This window comes from Drosophila subpulchrella, chromosome 2L (genome assembly GCF_014743375.2).
Source record: "Drosophila subpulchrella strain 33 F10 #4 breed RU33 chromosome 2L, RU_Dsub_v1.1 Primary Assembly, whole genome shotgun sequence".
Lineage (NCBI taxonomy): Eukaryota > Metazoa > Arthropoda > Insecta > Diptera > Drosophilidae > Drosophila > Drosophila subpulchrella.
This window is the reverse complement of record NC_050610.1, coordinates 11,726,254-11,750,249: the sequence shown is the minus strand read 5'-3', so window position 1 is coordinate 11,750,249 and position 23,996 is coordinate 11,726,254. Positions and strand designations below refer to the sequence as shown.

Here is a 23,996-nt window from a genome sequence, read left to right as displayed (position 1 = left end):
TGTTGTTACTTTAAAATATCTTCTTTTTTTCTTTTTCTGTGGTATATCGCATAAATTATTTAAAGTATATTTTTGGGGTGTCCACTGCTTACAGTTTTAGAGGCACTGCAATTAACCCTTAGTTGGATGATTTGATAGTATTGATTCTCCTTGGGAAAACTAATTCCTAGTGATATCCATAGGCCTTTTAAACGAATATTTTAATTATAACGCGATTTAATAATCTACCCAACCTAAAGACAGGCTATTTTCAAATACTTTTCGTAAAACGTCACAGATCACTACAGAGAATATTAAATTTTAAGGGTAGCTGTACTAAATTTTAAGTTCCTTTTACTTTATTTGTAATACAATCATGTCGTACTCCGCGAAATCGGTGCTCAAGGAGGGCTCCACCCAGTTGGACCACATTTGTGAGCTGGAACTTTCGCAGCAGGCCTCCCACCACCGCCTGGTGTCCCTAATAGCGACCATATCCCTTAGTTCCCGCAATGCGGACACCATCTACAGCATGATAATGCGCGGGGTGAATATATTTCGGCTGAACTTCTCCCACGAATCGCATGAGATGCACTCGAAAACGATTGAGCTGATCAACGAGGCGCTGGAGAGGATTCAGAAGGAGACGGGTCAGATACGAACGGTGGCCATTGCGGCGGACACGCGGGGACCCCAGATTCGAACGGGTCTGCTGGATGGGGATGTCTTCCTGCGGGCCGGCGACAATCTGCGGCTCTCCATTAACCGGGATCTGTACGACAAGGGCAACAAGGAGGCGGTCTACGTGGACTATCCCAATATCATCAACCTAACCAAAACAGGCGATCGCCTCTTCATCGATGATGGCAAGCTGCTGCTCCACATCATGGAGGTCGGAGTGGATGGGCTACTGTGCGAGGTCATTCAGGGTGGCCAATTGAATAACAATTGCAATGTGATCCTGCCGGAGATCGAGATTGATCTTCCAGCTGTGTCCGAGAAGGACATGTTCGACATCCAGTTCAGCATGAAGGCCAATGTTGACTTCTTGTTCGCCTCGGCGGTGCGCAGTGCCAAGAATGTCAAGGAGCTGCGAACTGTGCTGGGCGAGAAGGGCAAGCACATCAAGATCATCGCCAAGATGGACAGCAAAATAGCGCTAAGTCGCTTCACGGAAATAATGAAGGCGGCGGATGGTCTGCTGCTATCCCGAGCGGATCTGGGCACTCAGATTCCCATAGAGAAGCTCTTCATCACCCAGAAGAGCATCCTGGGGCAGTGCAACAAGGCGGGCAAGCCGGTTATAGTGGCCTCGCACATCCTGGAATCGATGCGCACCCTCCAGCATCCCACGCGTGCCGAGTGCTTCGATCTGGCCAATGCGATCATTGATGGAGCAGACTGCATCATGCTGTCCTCTGAGGTGGCCATCGGTTCGTATCCCAAGGAGACGGTGGCCACCTGCGATATTCTGTGCCGCGAGGCCGAGAAGGTCCTGTGGTTCCGGGATCTTTTCTCCGATTTGGTCAGCGAGGTGCGTGGAGAGCTAGATGCGGCGCACTCCTTGGCCATTGCCACCGTGGAGACGGCCAAAAGGACGAATTCCACTCTCATCATTGTCCTAACCACCTCGGGTCGCTCCGCCACCCTGGTCAGCAAGTTCCGGCCGCGTTGTCCCATCCTGGCGGTCACCCGGTGCGAGAGGACCGCCCGATGGGTCTACATGCATCGCGGAGTTCTCCCAGTTCTGTACACCTCGGAACCCAGTACGGACTACGCCACCGATGTGGATGCCCGGGTGCAATTTGCCCTGACCTCCGCCAAAAAGTGGGACATCATCGAGGACGGTGATCCCATTGTGATCTTGAGTGCCTGGAAGGATGGCGGCGGTTTCACCAACAATGTGCGGGTGGTCTACGCCTTTTTCGAGGCGTACCGTGTGGATTGCCTCTTCAGGTCGGACAGGCGACGATCCCAAAAGAACACCAACCTTGTGATGGCGAATCGAGAACAGGAGGGTAAGAACTGAACTATCTCTGAACAATCAATATTGATTTTCAATATTTGTATTAGTAACTCTTTTTGTTAATTCTTAACTAAGTCAAATTTAAAAATACTTTTATTTTCTAGTTACAGACACAAAAGTCCCGAGGGTGAAATCCATTCTATAATAATCTAATGGAGTTTCTATATGTGTTATCCAAATAAAATGTTTGGGCCTTTTTAAAATAAATAAAAATATATACAAACATGTTTAATATAATTTGTTCTTTTAGTTTTTTTAATCAAACGGAAAATAATAAAAAAAAAACTATATCACTTCCATTTTTTAATGTTTTTGTAAAATCGTAACTCCAAATTATGGACCAATATTTGATCTCATTTATTAAGCTGCCTTATCTTATGTTTTTATCAGTACAAAATTTCAAAATTTTGTTTACTCTAGTAGAAATTTGGGACGTACTTCACCAGTGCCAGAGAATGAAAGACATTTCTTGAGAATTCATAGCTCAAGAAAGCAAATCGGCCATACTGCTTCACCGTGGCTACGCGCAATCCATAATTGACAAACTCTAAAGTTCCCAGGACTCGGCAACGACGCCAAAATGTTGATTCTTTGACTTCCCTAAAAAACAGTTTGAAAAGTGTGTTCCTTACAAGATCTAAAGATGATATAATAAAACTTACAGGTCAAACAGGGGCGATGCAAGCGCTAGACCCATAAGATTTCCCAGGTCGCGGACAAGTGCAAAAATGGGACTAGCTTCATGGCGCATATATGTGGGCTCTGGGCACCATTTGAAGGCCTAGAAAAATCAACAGTGAAATATAAGTTATAAACGTTCGATATATATTATTATAATATATTACCTGACGCACAGACCAATGGGGATCCATATCAAAGTGCAACTTTATAAAATACACCGACCCTGCAAAAGCTCCCAAAAAGCAAACAGCGGGAACTGCATAGGCACGTGGTCGGGAGAATAAGTACTTGATGTTTGCCTCGAAGGCGTTGACAGCCCGGATCCCAAAGTAACTACCCAGGATGCACTGGTGGAGGAACTCGGTGGCCAGGTAGAGACGACTGAGCCACATGGAGACCACCAAGCCGATAATCACTGGATACATGACGCAGCGGTACCAGGGGGAATGCCAGGCTATGAAGCGATCCCATAGGCGGATGAAGACGTGCGCGGCCAGGATAAGGACGAACACGGTGAAGATCATCGAGTGGGCACAGGGCAGTCCTCCACTCGTCTCGCAGCTAAGTTGGTGGCTCAGCAGGGCCACAGTCGGCTTAACGGTCAATTTTTTATTGGCAAACTGCTCGCGAAGAAACCACATGGGTCGTATCTCCGGATAGATCCTGTTCGAAGTAAAAACAAAACAATTTTATAAGAACCCTAACTTATTAATTTCAGAAAAGTTAATATTTTAACCTTTCTTATGTATCCTAAGAATCTTGATTAACATATATTTATCTTAAAAATTTAAAGGCTTTTTTAAAATATCAAGCTTTAGGTAAAATCTTAATGGTATTCAGGGAAACCTAAATAATGGTTTAAAAAAATTAAAACAGTTTTAGTTTTAATATCTAAAGAGTTCAATCGATTTATCGTATAGATGACATTGGAACCATCTTCCTAATAAATATGCAGTGATACAAAAATAAACATTTTCTGTCATCTTGTTCCTATACTTCTGGAGACTACTTACCACTTTTCGAAAGAGTTTAGTGTGCTGACCAGGGTAAGCACCGACAGGAGGTGTAAGAGAATCTCCTGACTGACGATGCCGCTCAGCGGTATGAAAAAGTTAAAGATGTTGTTAGGCTCCAGACGATCGCTGAGGAAAAGCCACAGGGGTTCTCCAAAAGCCAAGCTGAAAAATAAATTTTTAATTCGTAGTACTAAGCCAGGAAAAAAAGCAGTTCAAACCGTTCTTGAGCCCATTCGTTGATGGACAACTCGCGATTGAGCGTTATATTATAGGTTTCCAGTGCTAAGTGCTTAATAGGCTCCATTGCTGCTATCATTTTTATTTTTACAACTGACGTGCTCTAGTTGACGGCTTACTTGTAATGTGAAATATTTATTCCGGGTTGCTTTCTTGATAATAAACATCCTTAATCAGCTGTTTTTCTGCTTCTGCGCAGCAAAATAGTGTTGAAAGCGGAACTGCTTACCACAACTGCTTGTCAAAGTCTTTTAAAGCGCCAAGAGTATTACAACTTTAAATCTTTTAAAAATATAAATAATACCCATGAACACGTTTTTAATAAATATTACTCCCCTCCCTCGATTTTCAAACAAAACAATATTGATACTTTATGTATAAAGGTAATTGTAAATTTTTAATAAATAATGTGAACGGTTTACAAAAACTGATAACAAATCATATTTTCAATAAATACACATATACATACATACACATATATAGGTAGAGGCCTTTTTGTTGTTCTTGCTATGGTTGCAGTGATTTTGTTACAATGGGAAACATTTTCATAATGCACTAAACAAAACTTGACTAAATTATGATTGTACGATTAGCCTACGATTAAGGGATAGCGATTTAAGTACGTTTAAGCAGCCGAATTCGCTTAAAAATAATGAATGAACCTTATGAGTAAAATTAGATTTCGTTGAGAGACATACAGGTAGGTGGAAAACAGGTTAGGCTGGCAGGTGTACAAGTGGATAGAGCTGGAGCAGATCTATCCAAAGTTCTCGAAGTGATGAATGAAATAGGGCAACTTGCGCGTCTTGTTAACTTCATCACAGGCAGACATCACGCTTTTGGTCAGCGGACGAGGACCGCAGGAGAAGACGCCTATTTTGGAGACCTACGAAGAATATTGATTATATGAGGGGTTATTTTTTGTGACATTATAGAGAACTCACATAGGAGTGCTTCTTTTGGACGAACTTCAAGAAGCTTGACATGTCCGGGCGGCCGAAATGATTGACCGCCTTCAGACCCGTGAATATGGAAGTCTTCGACAGCCGCTGGAAGTGGTTCTCACAGATGTACTGAAAAACAGAAAATAATTTTTTACAAATAATCGAAAAATCACTTGAAATCGTAAAGGTGTTTAAAAGTATGCTATGCAGAAAGTAGAATTTCTTATTTTACAGGTTTCTTATAAACACCTTTACAACCTAAGGAAATAGTAGTCAGGTAATACCTTACAAAGATGTCTAAAAGTATGCAATTCAGAAGGAAGACCTTCTGCAGAAAGGCATTCTTTTATTCACCCCTAGATATTAATACATACCAGCATGGTCGTTCGCAGATCGAACTTGTGGAAGAACTGCGTGATGAATATGTGTATCTCGAGCACATTGGTGACATCCTTCTTCTCTACGTCGCGCAGGACGTCGATGAACCACTCAAAGTGCTTGTGCGATGGGCAGATCCACAGGAAGTACACCTTCTTGCAGGCCACGCCCGAGTATCGATTGGTACTGGTGCCAAAGACCAGATCGTTGAGAATGGAGGCGTACGGAGTGACCCCGATGCCGCCGCCGACCATTACGGCCACCTCGAACTTGTACCAGTCCTGATTGCCGCCCCCAAATGGCCCCTCGATGCGTATCTTGGGCTGATCCTCCGGATTGTAGTTGCAGGGATCGAAGTAGTTACGCAGCTTCCACGTCCACGGACCCTGGGCCTTGATGTGGCAACTCAAGCAGTTCTCGTGCGGCGCCGAGGTCAAAGTGAAGCTGTGCATCTCATGAGGCCGAAAGGCGGTGCAGGATAACCTCACCCACTGACCCGAAAGGTATTTGAGATTCGGTGGTCGATAGAACTTGATCTTGATCACATCGGAGGGCAGCAGATCCGTATCGATCACGTCCAGGGCCATATACTTGGTGCGCAGCGAGACGATCTTATCCAGAGTGTACACAATGCCCGGACCCAGGAAGAACATCCAGAAGCGCGGTGGTCCTGTCAGTCGAGCCAATCCGTGGATCAAACTAAGGAGATACAATCCAATGTACAGGGTGTGCATGTTCCAAAAGAAATTATAGGCCTTCTTGCGGATCGTGGGATGGGCAAACACGAAGATAATGCACATGATGATGAAAAGCAGGACTCCCGTGGTACCGGTGACCGTCTGGAAGAGCCAGAAGGTGATGTCCGGCTTGTAGTCCGAGGCAAAGTGCACCTCGCGGGTCAGGCAGCGGAGATTCTCATGCGACTGAGTGGACACATGATAGAAGTTTACAATGTGACCCACCGTATGCAAAACCGAGAAGAAAAGCGCCGTGCAGGCGGCAATCTTGTGGAACTGGATGTGCGAATCCAGGGGAATGTACTGCTGGATGGGGAACTCCTTCAGCTTGGTGATCAGATTCCTGGACATGGTCAGCAGCAGCAGGGAGTAGCAGAAGGAGAGCGAGGCTGCGGATCCCCTGGTGATGGCTATGCCCACACCCATGATGTGCCGCAGATCCGTGTGCTCCGCCATGAAGGAGTAGTGGATGAAGCGCTCCACGAACAGGACAATGGTGACCACGTAGAAGAGGAACAGATAGAAGATGTTCTGACGGTTCTCCTCGAGGAACGTGATATACGCATCCCACTTGGCCAGCACCCAGTGACGCGGCTTGTCCTGCATCGGTTCGATGTTGAAGGACGTCATACGGGCCACGTTCGTTGAGGTGTCCAGGAAGTTCTGCTTGGCCCCCTTACAGTCCAACCCGATGGCCACAAAGTCACCCTTGTACTCCTTCATCATCAGCTTAAAGTCCTGGTAGGTCAAATGGTTCTTGTGCTCCAATCCCACATCCTGGAACATGCCATCGATCAGCTCGGTGACCTGGTCATCGCCCAGGCTTGTGGTCCTTGCAATCTCCACCAGCGATCGCATCATCTCGCTCAGTTCACCCTTGTCGATGACTCCATTACGATCATTATCACACATATCGAAGATAATCCTTAACTTGTCATCTGTCTTGCCGCGCGAAAAAAGTACAACGGTTTCGAGGAACTCCTGGAAGCTTATCCTTCCATCCTGATCCTTGTCCACAATGTTAAACATCTTGCGCACAAACATATCGTTGGGTTTCATGCCCAGGGCGGCAGCAAACTCCGCCTTGGACAGACTGGTCCGCATCACGGTCATCACTTCGCCATCGCTGGAGGCATCCGACCTGCGGCGTCTCTCACCTGGTCTCAAGCCAAAGGTCAGGGCGTAGGCCTCACGGAAGAAATACTCCAATCGCTTCTGCCGTCGCTCCCTCGTCTCCGCTCGCGCCAACATGATGTCCCTGTTGACCTCCATCAGGGTCATCTCCTTCTTGTGCAGCAACAGGAAATCCTCCAGCTTCTTCACGAACTTCCTGCGCGCTCCATATGATTCCAGTTCCAGGACAAGATCATGATCACTGGGCACTCTCAGCAGGATGTACGGCTTCTTCTTGATGTGATTCGTGGCCGATTCCTCCACACTGACCACATCGATGTGCTTCAGACTAAAGGTGCGCAGCTTTTCACCCTTCCTGTCCACCGTGTAGATGGCCGCCTCTGGGCCAAATTTAACCGTAACCAATCGCTTGTGGTTGGCATGGAGCCACTCCCTGGCCAGCATCTTGTCCACCGAACCCTTCTGCTGTGGCGCCCTCAGAGCCTCCTGGCGGATCTTCAACCTCCGCCGTTTGCTGTTTTGCAACTTGACCACACAGTAACCGGCTCCGGCGCATAGGATGGGCACAAATCCAAGGAATACGCAAACGTAGATGAACATTAGCTCGGATCCAGAAAAGTAATCATAACCCTCCAAATAGGTGCATGGTTCCAGTTCGGTGGCATTCAGTTGCATAGGCTGCGGACAGGGATCTCCAGTGCGCCACATAAACACATCCTTTTGGATCTCCTCCTCGTTCACATCCGTACTATTCACTATAATGTCCCACAGAGTTATCTTGCGCAGCTCCTTGATCTCTTCGGGTGTGAAAATCCCATTGCGTTCGTTCTCGAACCAGAAACGATCCGCGTCTCGAAGTCGCATGAACTGCTCCTTGATCACGGCCGTAAAGAATTCGCCTGGCTGGCCATAGGATTCCAACATGCCACCCACATAGACATCCACATCATCCAGCTGGTTGTCGTAAGCCTCCTTCAACATGCTGGAAAAGAAAGAAAACGGGTCAGTATATGATTTTTAATTACATAGATCATTTTGATCACTATCAAATCTATATATCACTTTGATTTTCGCCATCTTGCTGATTGCTCTCTTTTTATAATTTTGGAGAGTTTCTAATATTGCTTTCGGGTTCTTGCACATAGAAATTTTCGGCGTTTGTCGCTCTTTTCTCTCTTTTTTAGATTTGGAAGAATTTTCAAAGGGAGAAACTCCAAGAAAGGTTAAGAATGATATTTAATAAATCTACCATTGATATAAAATGTATCCTTATGTGTATCCTTCTGTATACTTACTCCAAGAGCTCTGGCTGCGTTTCGAACAACGGTGGATTGATATCCGTCCAGGTCTTGTGCCTCTTCAGACCATATGACTCCCTGGCCGTATTATAATCCGGCAGACCATTATCCCGACCTCGCATTATATTAAGAGCCCCCAGATCACGACGCGTGAATTCCATGGGTCCGAAGAGTTTGTCCCGCACATCTGAGCAGAGAACAGGATCCTCACGTTCGGATATTTGCGAGGCCAGACCCATCAGTACCTCTTCCACACTGGTGTCAGCGAAAAAGCCCTAAAATATTATATACTTTTATAAATATTTTCTTAACCAGAAAACCAAAACTCACGCTCGAGTCCCACCAAGTGGAGCAAAGTCTGACTGCTGGATAACCCATGGGTGTTTCCTTAAAGTTGCACTGACCATCTCGCCTGTAAATTCCCGGCGGAATCATCGTGTGGCCAAATCGAAAGGCAGCCGCCTGGAATATGTGACCGATGCCAGGATGTATATCCTGTTTGTATCCATCGTATGGTGGCAATGAGGTGCCCAGAAAGGCGGGCAAATACTCATAGACTATCACATTCTGCAGACTGGCAATCACCGTGTGACGGGCCCGCTGGTAAATGTCCTCATCACTCCAATCCGGATGCAGACGCTTGATCCGCTGAGCCAGGGTGTTGTGCCAGCGCAGGAAGAGAATGGCGAAGGACAGGATCGCAGGGTTCTGATTGGTGCGAGGGTCTCCAAGAACTGGGTATAAATATAAAAAACAAGAAAATAATTATAACATTTTTTGTTTAGCAAGCTAGCTGATTCCATTCTCTACGAATTGATACTATAAATATTATAAATATTATAAAAAATAATATAGTTAATTAATTTAAAAATAGAACACATCCCGTGAAAATATTTTTGAAATTACGAGTTTTAACTAATTATTTATACCGTTAAATAGTTATAGAAAATGTTTCAAGAGTACAAGGTTATCAAAAAATGTTGTTTTATAAACTATAAAAATGATTATATGTTTTATGAATGGCAAAAATTTAGAATATCTTTGAAATAGCATACGAAAAATGTACTAACTTATACTTAATAACAGGAGTAGGTCCTAAAAGAAATTATATTGTTTTGACAAATGCATGTTATTGTTAAGTAAACTATAAAAATTTAAGATGAGATATTATTTTCTATATATTTTTTTAAGTTAATAATAATAGGGGATCTTACGAAACAGTCGCTCCGGACTGAGCATCTTCATGACACTCGGCACCGGGTTGTTGAAGAGCGGCACCCGCATGGTGTTGCGAACGGGGAGCTTTCCGTCCTTCTGGGTGAGCAGGGTGCCGTTGTGGAAGGAGCGCATGGCATTGAGCCAGGCCTCGGAGGTGCTGTAAATGAAACTGCCATCAATCCAAGCAGTCATTTGATTTATCTGCGGAGTATGGATTCAGTATTGGAGGTTAGACCCATCCGATCAGTGAGTTACCCACCTGTTCCCTGGGTGCATTTGGGCTCTGTCCGGTGTCGCGATCGTAGGCCGCTCGATGGAAGGGTATGTACTTGTCGCCACGGCACTCCCTATCGTACATCTCGTCGCATTTCTCGATCTCGATGCGATGCATCTCGATGGGGCAGCCGGACTCGGAGGCCATCACTATCTCATTGGCCACCAGTTGGCCAAAGAAGGCCAGCAGTGCCGTCCTATTGAACTTCGAACCCAGTCCGTCCTTTCCCCGCATAAACAGGCGACTGAGCCTGCGGGTCGAGGGTCGATTGGCACCTGCCATTGCGTAAACTCCATCTGAATAGGAGGGCGGTGCCTTTCGCACCAGGTGGCTATCTGAAAAGTGCACGCCTAAGGTTAGCTTTCACACAGCTGGCGAATATGGTAATTGCAGGCATTGCGAAAGAACCAATCGATATGCTAATCTAAATCATCCAACTGATTCTTATTAGAGGCGTAATCGTCTCAAGTCAGCCTTTTTTCGAAAGTTGTCAGCTGAACAGCAATTCCAGTTTATTATGATAGGTGCACTTACCCACGGATCCCCAGTCGGGATGGGCCAGGTTATTGTACCAGCCATCGTAGCGCTGTTTCTCCGTCTGGCTGTACATTTTCTCTGGAAAACAGATAATATGTGACACTAATTAAAATGTATCACTTTAAAGCAATTAAATGTAATCTATTTTTGCATGACAACTGTAGAACTTAAGTTCTCTCTTAGTATTTTCATTACTCCTGATATAATACTCATACTTCATAGGTCTTAACTTTAATTCCTGAAAATATTCCATTTTATTGGCAAAAATATTTATGATATGGTAAAAAAATTCTCATTAATTTAAAAACAAATTTGAATTGAACATTATTATATTTTCTTTTTTAGTTTTGGCTTAGTTTCTAGTACTCAGGTAACTTGTTTTCATATCTCAACATCTACAAAACCTTCACCTACATAATCTATTTGATGTTTCGAAAGAGTTTCAAGAATAATAAATACATTAAATTGTAATTCAACCAAGCTGTTGGCGATGACTGTTCTTTTTCCAATTAATTTGCATTTATTTGCGTAAATTCGTTCGGTTTTATGCGTGTTAATGACGCATAAAATTGAGCTAGTTAAGATCAGAGAATGCCTTAAATGTTCACTTCGAATTAGATAAATTATTTACGCATAAACTTGTCGGTGGGCAGTAGCCGGTTTTTAGCAAAGTCAAATTGATCCGATAAATTGTAGATTGTGATATTAGAAAATGTTTTTGGTTGACTTAGTTTGGTTTTTTAATTGACTGGAAAATTGATTGACTTGAGGCTGGGGCGACGGAGAATTGACTCACACCCAATGGAGCAAATAGCTGGTCGATCAGAATGGTCCCAATTTGCATATTTTTCTACAATTCTAAATTCTAACGAGTTGCCCAGCAATTTTGGGAAATTATCTGCATTCGACTTGTCATCATAACAAATAATTACAAAACAATCTCGGATAAATTCTAATTGAATTTGACTAATCGCCACACCCGGACATTTATAAAGAATTTTAATCGGTGATCGACAAATAGAAAAATGTCGGTAGGTATTTAACCTCGGCTTAATTGGGTTTCCAATAGTTAAACTACAATTCAAAATTAAATTCCATAAAATAAACCAAAAGAACATAACATTTAACTAACCTTTTTTCTGGTTCACCTCAATTAATAATTACACCTTTTTTTTAGCCGACTTTATGATTCACACAAAAACACGAGTTGTAAAAATAAATATTTGTTAAACAGAAGACACCTTTAGGTGATAAAAATCTGCAAGGCGTAATTGTTCTGACGCTAAACGTTATAATTATGGTTTATTTGCGTATAATTGCGATGGGGAGAGTGAGGGTTTACGAGAAACCAGTTTTCAAATTAACAAGCCAATGCCCGCAACCCAAAAAGAAAACATGCCCAACATTCTAAAAAGTGCTTAGATGAAATACACATAACAGACATTTAAACCAGTTTATTTGTTCATTTTGTTCCTTATAATAAAGCCTTTGTTACGGCATCAAACTAGAATTCGACCATAATTCCATTCTGAAAGGAATAAGATGGTTTGTTTGGTCGGATTAGTGGATTTTTTACTCTTCTCGGTGAGCAAACCATGCCAGATATATGACGTTGACAGCTGAAGGGGTTCCAAGCTACAGCTACAAGTCATGACTATATTTCGTACCATTTTCGAGAGTGAGTGATGGATGGATGGATGGCTAGCAACAGCAAAGCAAAGGCAAAAGCAGCGAACAGCATTAATTTCCAGGTCTGAGATGGCAAACAGAATCAGATCCGGTTAACCAAAATCAGAGAATCAGAGAGAGGAAGCCTCAGCTGACTATGATCAACCATATATATAAATATATATAGCTTATATGTACACAAACACTCTGCGTTGGCGTTGTACGGAATGTTGGTAAAAAACAAAAATTACTAACCAACACCTGCACGCTGAAGAGGCATCCACATATATGTAAACTGTCTTTTTTTTGTTTTGGAAAACATGCACGACTTCACGGATTCCCCTAAAAAAACAAAATACATTTGCACATATATGAACTACTGGTTTTTTGTGCCCAACTTTTGTCGGCGCCATCAATTGTCGCATTGTACTTTCCGTGAGTCTCTCTCTGTATTTCCTCAGCTGTTTCGCGTTCGTTTTCTAAGTCTTTTGATTTATACGAGTCCGATACGTCGCAAAATTCACTTTCATCTCGGCTCGTGCGTGACTCTAGCGGTTTAAACAAAAGACGCTGATTTTTTTCACGTGGCATTGCATAATTAATTTTCAGAGAAAACATGCAGAGCATCATAAGTGAATGTAATTTACTACACCTTGAAAACACGCAGGGGTATAGTAGTTTAAGTCTTAATGAAATTAAGAACAAAGTAATACTTATATCAAATTCGAAAATTTTACGTCAAAAGAAGCTCGATTAAACAATTTCGAAAAACAGTTTTTTTAAATTATATCATAATGGAATACTTTCTGATTAAAATTTCCTAGCCATTAATATTTTTAACATTTTTAGGAATGTTTTGTTTTTTAAAAATAAGAACCAATTCTTCATAACATTTTTTTTATTTATTGAGGTTTTAGTTCATTATAAACAGTAGCAATACATTTCAATGCGGTAGTTTTGAACGCAATACGACTGATGCCCATATTTGTCTGTCCTGGTCACAGGACCTCCCAGTTTCAGAGACTTCCTCTCACCATTTAGAAGTGTTGTAACAATGGTCGCGTCAAAGTTTCCGTTTCCGGGCATTGTTCTTAGGCGGACCAAAATCTGAGTTAGCTTGTAATCTCCTCTAGTTTCATCTTTTGCTTGATAGGCAGCGCGAACATCCATCAGTTTTAATTGTTGACACTGCGGATAAGGCTTGATTAACTCATTAATCCTGTCAACTGCAAAGCGGGCACCCTCTTGAACGATACTTTTATGAGTGGACATTGTACTTAATTCATTGCACAGGCAATAATGTCGCGGTATTTCAACGGAACGGCAATTTCTGCCCTCAGGAATGGGTAAAAACAAGCTGATCCCACGATTCTTTTCCATATATATCGTTCGGTTTCTCACACTGGCATCGGTTAGTTGATCTAGATTTATCACATCTTTAAGGGTTTCGTGCAGGTCAAAAGTGGTTATAAGTCTCCTGGCATTCCGCTGAAAATTGGACATGGCTAGCGGGAATTTTTTCTTCATCCATTCCGGATAGAAGGCGATTAACAACGGCTGTGACATTTCATGTTGTCCTGGAGCAGTTCGAGCGAATTTATCAAACCTCAAGCCATGATCACCCATAAAGAGTATCAGAGTATGCTCCATCACTCCCTCTTCATGGAGCCTTGTCAATATATTCAAGTACTCTTTATCCACAAACTTGGCATAGGGAAAATAATCGTGAATGCCGTCCATATTCCACAAAAATGAGAAAAATGGAACTCGAAGGTGTGGAATTAGATTCAAGACGAATTCATAATACAAATCCCCATAGAGGCGATGGCCAGAGCACTTCTGGTCCAACTTCGTGCGATATGAAGAATGAGATTCGATTTCAAGCATCTGGGGACGCATGTAGATATCGGTGGGCTGCTTTTTGAAACCCTTTTTACGGTAGATAAATAGTCCAGCTGTATCAGTATCCTCACTGAAGATGGTGAAATAACCAGCCTTCTTGAACACATCCCACAAAAAACTGCAGTTGTCAAAGTTTGGTCTGCCGTTATAACAAGACTCCTCCATCTCAAGAACGTTAAGACCACTTACCAGGGGCATTAGATTGGGGTAGGTGTTCAAGGCAATACGATTATAGCCCCAGAACTCGGTGTGGGGTAAGGCTAAGTGCTCGATAAAGTCGGCCACTTGGAGAAAGTAACGAAGGTAGTGCATATGAGAAATGGAATCAACACCCAAGATCATCACGGATAGTTTTTCCTTAAGGGCAGACGTGTTTGAAGCCTTGAGGGGAGGTGGTAGAAAGAACAGGACGTCATGGAAAATAATCCTGCCAAAGTCCACCCAGCACCAAGTGCGAATATTTTGCTGACCAGCTCCCACCTCAAGGTACCTTGAGCTTTCACTTAGCTTGAAAAACATAAAAGATTTGTACTTGTTGTGTGCGTCATCAACTCTCAAAAACTCCCGATATATGCAGGAGACATCTTTCCATCGCCTCACTCGACAACATGAGAAAAGTCCAGACATTGATATGTTTCGCTTTAGATAATTCCTACCTCTCACAGTCTCGGCTATCATCAGCTGCGCCATTTGGCAAACAATTGGTTCGATAGGATCCATAAAGTTCTTTGCAAATTCTGAAAGCGCTGCCGTCGAACTTATCCGACATCCCGTGGTATTGATAAATAATTCATCTTCTTCATTGATTGAAATCTGGGTCACTTCGCTTATACTTATGTCTTGGTTGCGATCGAAAAGAAAAATAAATATTAAATAGCACAGAACCGCCAATAGAAAGATGTTGATAAGTCGACTGGCAATTAGCTTTCTCCGCATTAGTTTTTTTTAGCTTATTTACTTAACAATTATGTCAGTCGTTTATCACGCCTACTGTGAATATTTCATGATTTCAAAAGTGACTTGGCTACCATTTAAATAATTTACATTTTTAAAGTATTTTAAAAAATGTCATTGTATGAAATGAAATAAATTTTCATTTACTTTGAGCTTGAGAAAAATGTTTAAGTTCCAAGAAATGTTTGGAAGTTTGTCACATGTGCCATAAAAACCATAAAAACACTTTCGCTTTCGGCTTTCAGCAAGTTTGTTAAAATTAACACTAATTATGGAGGACGAAAAAAATAATGAATGTACAGATACTGACATCTATTTGTTAGCTGTTAATTGGTTGCCAAATTTGACGGTATATAAAAATGCGCACATGACTTAATTTAATTTTACAATCCCGTGCGAGTTCTCGCCCCGCTTTACTTGAAGTCTAATGAATCCCAAAGAATTTATTTTATCTCTAGCGGCTTAATTAAGAGCTGCGTTTCGTTAGGAATGCAGTCATTCCTAAATTGAAGTTCTAGTGAAACACTTGCCCAACGTATAAGTAACATTCTAGCTTACACGATGTTAATGATTTAGTTTGTTGGTTTTGATTTTTTCCACCGCTTTGCTTTGGTCAATTCTATTTCGTTAATCAAAATACCATTTGCCTAATTAAAAATTCCCGTATTGGACATTGTTCCAATATGTTTGTATGAACAAGCATTCCTAGAATGATAATCATTATGGTCATAATAAATACAGAATTAGTGATATAAATGCACGGGGAATTTTATTCGTATTTTAATTTATGGCTTACTTGCTGTGAAAAAAATACTTGAAATGTGCTAAATAATTATGGTGATTTTTAGTACAATGGGAACTACCTGAAAAATAATTCTTAAATCGTTATTAATATACTAGGCACTTTCCCTTTCATTCACAATGGAACCATAATAAACAAACAGATATTTGTGATCAATAACAATTTTTGATATATTTTGCATTTAAAAATATATAGAAGGCGGACCTATCTTATTTATTTATTAAATATCTTGGTTTATCAAGATGGTACTACTAAAAATACCCCTTACAAATTGAATTAACTTGTTGTCATTTGTAATCGGAAGTTCAAGCCAATCAACAGAGGATTCGTGAAAATAGATTTTGATCTTTCGGCCTTTAAACAAACGAGTTGCTTCTGACACAAATTCTGATGTTATTAGTCGGCAACATTGGACACTAAGCACACTTAAAAGAGGACATCCCGTCAGAAGCGCCAAAAGTTGATTGTTGGTAATGTCTGGCATTCTTATGTCCAGTGTCTCCAGGTTTTTTAGCTTCTGTAGACTTTCCAAAGGGATTTTTTCGCAACCTACAGAAAGTTCCCGGATCGAAGTAATCTCGCAAAGATGCTCTATTTGTTCAGTTTCCAAAGCGTATCCCTCCAAAATAAGTCTTTCCAGTGGAGCACCAGTTTTATTAATCATTCCCTCGATGAAACTCGGTCTTAGGGATCCCGAATGCCACAACTGTAGGTGCTTCAGTTTGGGCAACTGGCAGAGGATCTCGTAGGCAACAGTAGAATCCAGTATTCTTACTCCAAGGACGAGACTTTCCAGGTGGCGACAGTTCTGCACAATTACCCTAAAGTTTTCCATGGTGAGTTCATCAATGTATTTGCCAATGTTAAGGTGACGCAACTGCTTCATTTTGATGCAACACTCGGCCAAACAGTTTGCATCGAATCCCGAATGGGAGCCGATATCCAGAAATTCCAAATTCTCAAGAACATGCAAACCGTTTCCTATATAATCTCTCGCCTCCAACTTTAGTTTCCTTAAGCAAGGCAGTTCCATTAGGCCAAGAACGAAGTTCTTGTAGATCTCTGGAGTGGCAAAGTTCAGATAGACGTGCAATGACGTCAGACTCTTCAATTGCTGCAAATCGTACCACCTGGGTCGTCGAATCGTCATTTTTAGGTATCGCAAGTTGGGACAATACGTCCGCAATAGCCACAAATGCTGCTCGCCATTGGACTGAGGATCAAGTGATGACTCATAGCTGATCACAAACTCTCCAACGATTTCGAGTAAGTTATGCAGATCTGTTTCGTTGATATAATTCGTGTCGCCTTCCGTAATGTGTCTGTACCTTTTATACAGTAAGGTAGTGAAAACATTCTTAAAATACCGATTTGAGACGGCAAGTTGCAATTGATCTCTCAAGCCTAGGTAAGAAAATATAACTCTCCAGCAATCGGTGTTCACTGCGAAGATTGTTGTAGCTGCCCGGGAAAGGGAAGATCCAGAAGATTGTATGTCTTTATTTTTCCGGGAAATTCCTCTGCATTGGTCCACTGATACCGAAACCGTAGAGTCATCCTTCGTCATTCGTTTTGATACAAAATCATTTTCCATAGCTTCTTCTTGTTTTTTTCTCTTTGTGCCCGCGTTCACACTCTCTTCCGATGCGGAAAATGAAGCTTTTTCTGCATTACTTTCTCGTTCTTCAAAAGCTTCACCATTTCTTCCGCTCATTTTTTAATGATCCGAACCCCTTGAAATTCGCAAAAAGACTGAGACTGATTGTTTTGTTTGCCAATACTTTGGTGGCGAGTGCAAATAAGACGGGAATTCCCAGTTTAGTTTTTATTAACCACAATGTATATAAAAAAATAGAAAACACAATAAAAACAGAGGGACATAGGTATAAAGCACATGAGAATATTTATTCTACTAATCTTTTAAATAAATATGTCTTTCACATATATAAACTAAGAACATTCCTGGAGAAAATATAAACAAATAATGATAAGATAAAGTTCTTTGTGAGGCAGCGATCGTAATCGAAATAATTTCTTGAATGAAAACGTTTATTGATAATTTAGTCGTGTGACTTATATATGTATATATAATGTATATATACAATTTTGTTTGCCGATATATGTACGTTTTGATTCTGATAACGAAAAATGCGTCATTCCTTATCAAGTGGTGCTTCTCTTATATTAATGGAAACGCGACACATCAGACTGGGTTAGTGTGCCTTCAGTCTTCGTTGTATATTTTATATGTATATATCATTATTGACAGTACTTCTTTCCAATTCACCTGGAATTCCATATAGCAAATTCGACATAATTAATCGGAATTGAAACAACAATAGACCTTTGCGAATGCTAATAAAATTGATGAAAAGAAAACAAAATGAAACAAATTATGTGCTGCGAACAGCCGAGTCGAAATAAATGTTCGACTTCCCCATACCACCTGCTGGAATCGAAGATCGGGGATCGCTAAAACCGTCGATCTTTTGATCAGGAAGAGGGCACGAAGACAATCACACCACGGGGGGTGTGCTTGGCCAACACAATGGGATACATTTCACGTTTGTTTGCCGTAATTTCATTAGGCTAAATATTGCAAAAACAAAAATACAAAATTGGGTTTCTGATCATAAATCAGATGATAGGCAAAATAGCAAAGCCAAAACAATGTGAATAGCGGGGGGAAAAAATTAAATTAAAATGCAAAAATGAGAGGAAGCTAACAAATCATTCGGTCGACGAGGAGGGGGAAAGCCAGTTGATCGTGCGTTGACATTTGACTCGGATCGAGCATCGAGCCACGCCCCTCGCCACTGCACATGCGGTACGTGACCAGTATCGTCAGACATCGTGGAATCTATAGCTTTGCTGCCCCCTGCCCCTTCGCCCAAAGTCTATTCTTCTGACTTGGAAAATGCATACTGAGCGAAAATATATTTTGCCAGATTTAAATACAATTCTGTACTGTAACTACTGAATATTTTATAATTTTCCACAGCTTCCCTTCTTGCAATTTTAAAAAACCATATACTTAAACAAATACAAAATAATTAAAGCACCAAAATATGTTCATCACTTCAATATTAATCATATTTAAACACAAAGAAGGTTCTAAATATTTAAAACACCCATTACAAACGATATAAAACATACAACTATTTTCAACTGTGCATATATAATATATAGACGTTTTTTATGAATAATAAACTGTGTGTGGCGGGATCTAATCGGTCATTTTGAAGCCACGAGATCTTGGCACGTCTGGCGATCCCAATACAAGGCGTCTAGGGGATGACGTCAATTTTGACCAGGTAGTATTTACTGAGTTCAAATATGATGGGTTTATTTGCCTTCAAAGTCGTTATTTTGTTAACATTACCTATTGCTTGTTAGCTTTAAATAGAATAGCTACTCATATATATTTGAATGATGAATGCTGATTTGGGTATGACTTATAGGTAGAGAGAGTAAATTGGAGCACTTTAGGTAAGTAAGTAAAAGTCAAATGTGAGTTACGACTGGAAATGATCTACGTATGTTCAATTTTTAGTACAAGATTTCTCATTCCCTATCTAAACAAATCTTTTCTTATAGGCACGAATCATGTCTATGCAAATAAACCTAATTGAATTGAATAACCATACAATATATGGGGAAATGATAGGTCGTTGGTACTCACCATAACAATGCACTGCGCCCAGATCCAGACCGAGACTGATCAGCAAAAGCAGCAGGGCTCCTCCGTAGGTTGCCCCGGGTAAAAAATGCCGGAGCTGGAGTTTCTTTGGGCCGGGACATGGATCTCGATTTTCGATTGCTGCCCTCTGATGGGGCGCACTTGGAACACTCATATTGATTGCAAACAATTTCTTTTTTTTATATATATTATTCGTTTGTTCGCTATTGTGGTGCACGAATATCGGTCGATTACGACGCGTTTGTATTGTTAAATTAATTAAGTAAACTAACACTTGAGGTTAGGATTGACTTTGAGGGACTGGTCTTAATTTTTCATTATTTTAAGTTTCATCACAGCATTTGGTTCACACTTTAAATTTTACTCAGCTGAGATCCCATGGTTTCCTATTATTGCACTAAAAAACGAGACAAGCGATTTCTATGAGACATGAATAACTAAAAATGCAGTGATTCATGCGGAGATTCACACTCTTTGTTTGAACTCATCTGGAGATTCACTCCGATTCTCGTTAAAAATGTTGGCGTTCGCGGCTTTATCGATTGAATTACCATAAAATCCGATGAAGTTATTCATTATTAAATTTAGTGTTAAAAGTCACTTGCTCTTAGATTTTTAAAGACATATAAAAGTTGATTTAAACATTTTTTTTTTAATATTTTAATGTTTGCAGAAGATTTGCACTAAAATATTATAACACTCTAACATGTTTTTTAAAAATTAAAAACAAAATAAACTTTTTTTATAATTTATAAGTATAATAGGTATTAATTTGTAATTAGACCACAGAAAAAAACCTTTCCTAGCCATTAATGTATTTTATGCTGTATAAACGCATTTTTTGCTTCTCGCTCGTTAATTTTGTAGGATTTTTAAAAACTGAAAACAGACTCGACCGCAAAGAGATCTAGGTAAATAGCGAAATGGTTCGTTAATGCTAACCAATTAATTAGATTGCACAAACAAATAAAATCGCATTTACACAATGCAATGTGGAAGTATGGCCAAATAAATGGCCAAATGGCAAAACAAATAAAGGGCGAAGAGGCGGATTAAAACGGAATTACCCACAAAGCAATTGACCTTCTGGGGGCTTACAAACCCACAAACGACAAACAGATTCCATTAGTCATAATCGACAATAGTCGGAAAAGAAGCCAAAAAAAAAAAAAATATAAAAAAACGGAAAACATCGAAAAACATAGAAATAATGTATGTGCAAAGCAGTAAAGCGAAGATAAAGCAAAGTAAAAAATATATAAAATGCCATTGCACAACTGCAAACAATTAACATTACAGCGACTGCAGAGTGCTAAAGCTAACAAAGTCATAAAGACAGCCCCCCGATATCCACCCCCACCCATTTACCACTTAACATTTTTCCGCCCCCTTGCAATTTGGAGTTTGTTTGGAAATGATTATTAAGTGACGAGGCAGGGGAAAACTTTTTCTGCGGTAAAAGCTACATAAATCCAAATGGTCGGTTGAAAATTGTGGGCGATATGCTGGCCAAAAAGAAAAAAAAGAGGTCCGAAGAGCAAGCGAGAGGGAGAGAGAAAGTCCAGAAAGCGTGGAGGACTGAACGGCAATAATCACTTTGAAATTACGGTATAATACAAAAGATGGTTTTTTGTGGTAAGAAGAAGCCAAAAGCCTTAGCTTTCGGTAGATTAGCCATAGCCCCCGGCTGTTTCATATTAATTAATAAACATTTCTGTGGCTAATTTTGGAAATTGTTGGTTAAAGTTCGAGATGAGATCAAATGAATTCCGAAATTCCTATGAAACAACAGGCTTCGCTGACGCAGTCCTAAAACCAGAATCAGTCTCTATTAAAATAACTTGCAATTTTATTATAGTCGTGCAAGGAATTCTCTAAACATTAAAGGGGGTCAATTCACTTTTATAACAATGATATTATCTGTATTTGGATAATTTTTATAAGTCTGTTTTGCCCATTTTCGCAGACTTCCCTTTAATGAACACTTTTTTTAATGGCCCTGGGACACTTAGTTTTTCTTTAATATTTTTTTAGTCACCCAAAATTGCGAAAAAGCACATCTCTTGTGGCCTGGGAGGCTGTGGAAGACTAGAAGAAGCAGCAGAAAAACCAGCAAAAAAATTAAACACGAAAATAAATTAAATTCATGAACGAAAACGTAAGCAAAGCCAAGACGGCGACGAAGCAACGGACAAAGAAGACTCGGAACTTCAAAAGGGGATCCATAAAAAAAAGAAGAAAAATACGCTAACGCACCAACACACTCAGAAAAACTGAGCAAGTGACAGAGAGGGTGAATCGTTTATTTTGTGGGCGAGTAAAAGAGACAGAGATCTCCAAAAAAGATCAAAAAAAAATATCCAAAAATCTCCGGAGGTGGGTGTTCAATATTTATCGGGTTTTTGCACTATTTTCCAAACAATTTGAGCAATTTCGCTTGGCGACGGCCACAAAGAGCCGCACACAGAGCCACGATAACGGTGAAGACGACGGCGCATGCGCGACACGTTTCAGCGTTTCACATTCACTCTCGTCGGCGTTCGCTCACCAGCACACTATACACCAAACACCACACACACGAATCGAATCCGCCTCCAAAATGGGGGCTCCAACACACGTCCGCAGCGGCCAAGAGTTCGTTCGAAACTGAACACAGCTGTGCGGGGGACCCTCCACATTAGAGCTCGAATCGGTCCGCCATGGAACCGGTTATGCACTGAAAAAAATCTGTTGAGTCAAAAAAATCCGAGTTCGATTCCGTAGGCGGAAGACCTACTTAAAGAAAAATGCGTTAAATGCTTACAAATTTCTTATTATTAATTTTGAACATTGTAGCCAAAAGTTAAAGGCTTAAGCTTCAGGGAGGAATCTGTGCATATCGAAAAAAATCGAGTTCGATTCCGTAGACGGATACCTACTTTAAAAAAATTATATGACATGTTTAAATATTTCTTATTATTAACATTATACCCTGTAGCCAAAAGTTATAAACTTAAGCTTCAAGCAGGAATGGGCCATAGTCACACAGTGACTAGTTAACTTCTAAATTATACTAGTATTACTATAGTAATATATATAAAGTATATATATATACTAGTATTTTTATATTTATGCCTTAGGCTCAAGTGAATTCTATTAAAGATCTAGACAATACTTTTTAATACCTATAATGAAATTCATTCAATAGTATTTATTTTTTTCATACAGTTACAGAATTACAAAATTTTCTTTTTACAAAACAATATGTCTCTTTCTAATAATAAATTTATAGTTTACTTATCTAACTGTAAAGACAACTTTTTGTCTCTGTGTAGTTTCTTCCGCTCTTTGGGCCTCCCGAACCGCTGCTCCATTTCGCTTCGGCTCTCGGGATCTGGGGACTGGGATTTGGATCCCATGCCATGTCCGCCTCCAAATGAGTTCCGTCATATTTGACATGACGACGTGTCGAATTAATCATTCCCGTGTCTCTCGCCCTTTCTCTCGCCGCATAGCGGGAATTTCCCAGCCTGGCGGATGCACTGCAACCGGGTGACAGAGAGATCGGGTGAGAGAGTTCCATCTTCAATCGGTTACCTCGAGCGCTCTTGCGGTTAATTGAGTGGTAAAAACCGGCACCCATGCCGAGAAGAGTTCCTGTTTGGGCCCGTGAGAGATGCCAGCGGTACGTTCTTGGAGTCGTGTGAATGGACGGCCCAGTATTACCCAACTCTATTTGATTACACGAATTTGCATACTAATTGGAGTGGCATAAAACTAATTTGATGGGTATTAGGTTTTTATGGAGTGGAACTTGTGTTTCTGGGCACATAACTTTATGGAAGACATATATTCTTGTTTATTTATTATTTGATTTTGTAGCTTTAAGATAGAAAATATTCTCTTAACAAAAGTTAGTAAAAGTTGCAGTTAGTTGGGTATAATATTATCCGGTTTCTTGAAAATACTTGTGAAGTTTTAGGATCGTTACATTTAGATGGATAGATAAACATTGACAAAACACACAGGGCAACGTTCAAGTTTCTAAGATATTCAATCATTCAATGATTGAGGTCTGAAACATTTAACCATTGTCCACAGACATTATTTTATGTCAAGTTCTCTATGAGTATGTCGACAGCTCACTTACCTTTGTGGCCCCATACTAGCCTCTTCGATCTTTGTTCGGATGTCAGTCAATAGTCAGAAGTCGTCAAATGCAGCTCCATACAGTGCAGCTGTGCACATTAAAATCAATTAAGATTCTTATTTATCTTCGATTCGAGCCGAGCTTAACAAGTGCAGTCAGGCATTTAGCAGAACGGGCGCATCTATAAATATTTATTATTGCAAGAGAACGATCTAAGCTTACTTTTGACACGCATGGAAAAACAAAAAAATACATATTTCTAACATTTAAGTGCACTTTAAATGAATAACATAGAAGAACAAAAAATGATTCAAGCGTTTCATGCTCGATCGTCATTAAAAAAAATCGAAAAATGTATTGAAAACACACACAAGCATAAGTT

General features: G+C 40.6%; 5 protein-coding genes across 6 annotated transcripts; 1 reads left to right on the top strand and 4 right to left on the bottom strand.

The window, feature by feature from the left end:
• Window positions 1-276: 276 nt before the first annotated feature.
• On the top strand, window positions 277-2,242 carry LOC119546815 (pyruvate kinase). The gene is made up of 2 exons (XM_037853402.1): window positions 277-1,997; window positions 2,110-2,242. Exons 1-2 carry the CDS (start codon window positions 356-358, stop codon window positions 2,148-2,150), a joined length of 1,683 nt encoding a protein of 560 aa, XP_037709330.1. The 5' UTR covers window positions 277-355; the 3' UTR covers window positions 2,151-2,242.
• LOC119546816 (glucose-6-phosphatase 2) lies at window positions 2,234-4,079 on the bottom strand. The gene is made up of 5 exons (XM_037853403.1): window positions 3,921-4,079; window positions 3,700-3,864; window positions 2,851-3,349; window positions 2,668-2,786; window positions 2,234-2,605 (listed from the first exon to the last, which is right to left on the bottom strand). The coding sequence occupies exons 1-5, from the start codon at window positions 4,016-4,018 to the stop codon at window positions 2,422-2,424; spliced, it is 1,065 nt and encodes a 354-aa protein (XP_037709331.1). The 5' UTR covers window positions 4,019-4,079; the 3' UTR covers window positions 2,234-2,421.
• A 227-nt stretch (window positions 4,080-4,306) lies between these two features.
• On the bottom strand, window positions 4,307-22,127 carry LOC119546424 (dual oxidase). 2 transcript variants are annotated; one of them, XM_037852691.1, is made up of 10 exons: window positions 22,034-22,127; window positions 19,468-19,882; window positions 10,457-10,537; window positions 9,908-10,257; window positions 9,645-9,849; window positions 8,761-9,164; window positions 8,428-8,705; window positions 5,258-8,114; window positions 4,884-5,012; window positions 4,307-4,825 (listed from the first exon to the last, which is right to left on the bottom strand). In XM_037852691.1, the coding sequence occupies exons 2-10, from the start codon at window positions 19,637-19,639 to the stop codon at window positions 4,697-4,699; spliced, it is 4,605 nt and encodes a 1,534-aa protein (XP_037708619.1). In that variant the 5' UTR covers window positions 19,640-19,882; window positions 22,034-22,127; the 3' UTR covers window positions 4,307-4,696. The 2 variants fall into 2 exon arrangements, with proteins under 2 accessions (XP_037708619.1, XP_037708620.1); XM_037852692.1 differs by lacking the exons at window positions 10,457-10,537; window positions 19,468-19,882; window positions 22,034-22,127 and having other exon boundaries at window positions 9,645-9,805; window positions 9,908-10,066.
• LOC119546425 lies at window positions 13,049-14,967 on the bottom strand. Its single transcript, XM_037852693.1, has one exon. It carries the CDS (start codon window positions 14,963-14,965, stop codon window positions 13,049-13,051), a length of 1,917 nt encoding a protein of 638 aa, XP_037708621.1. The 5' UTR covers window positions 14,966-14,967.
• On the bottom strand, window positions 15,992-17,512 carry LOC119546426. Its single transcript, XM_037852694.1, has one exon. The coding sequence runs from the start codon at window positions 17,497-17,499 to the stop codon at window positions 16,006-16,008; it is 1,494 nt and encodes a 497-aa protein (XP_037708622.1). The 5' UTR covers window positions 17,500-17,512; the 3' UTR covers window positions 15,992-16,005.
• Window positions 22,128-23,996: the final 1,869 nt, after the last annotated feature.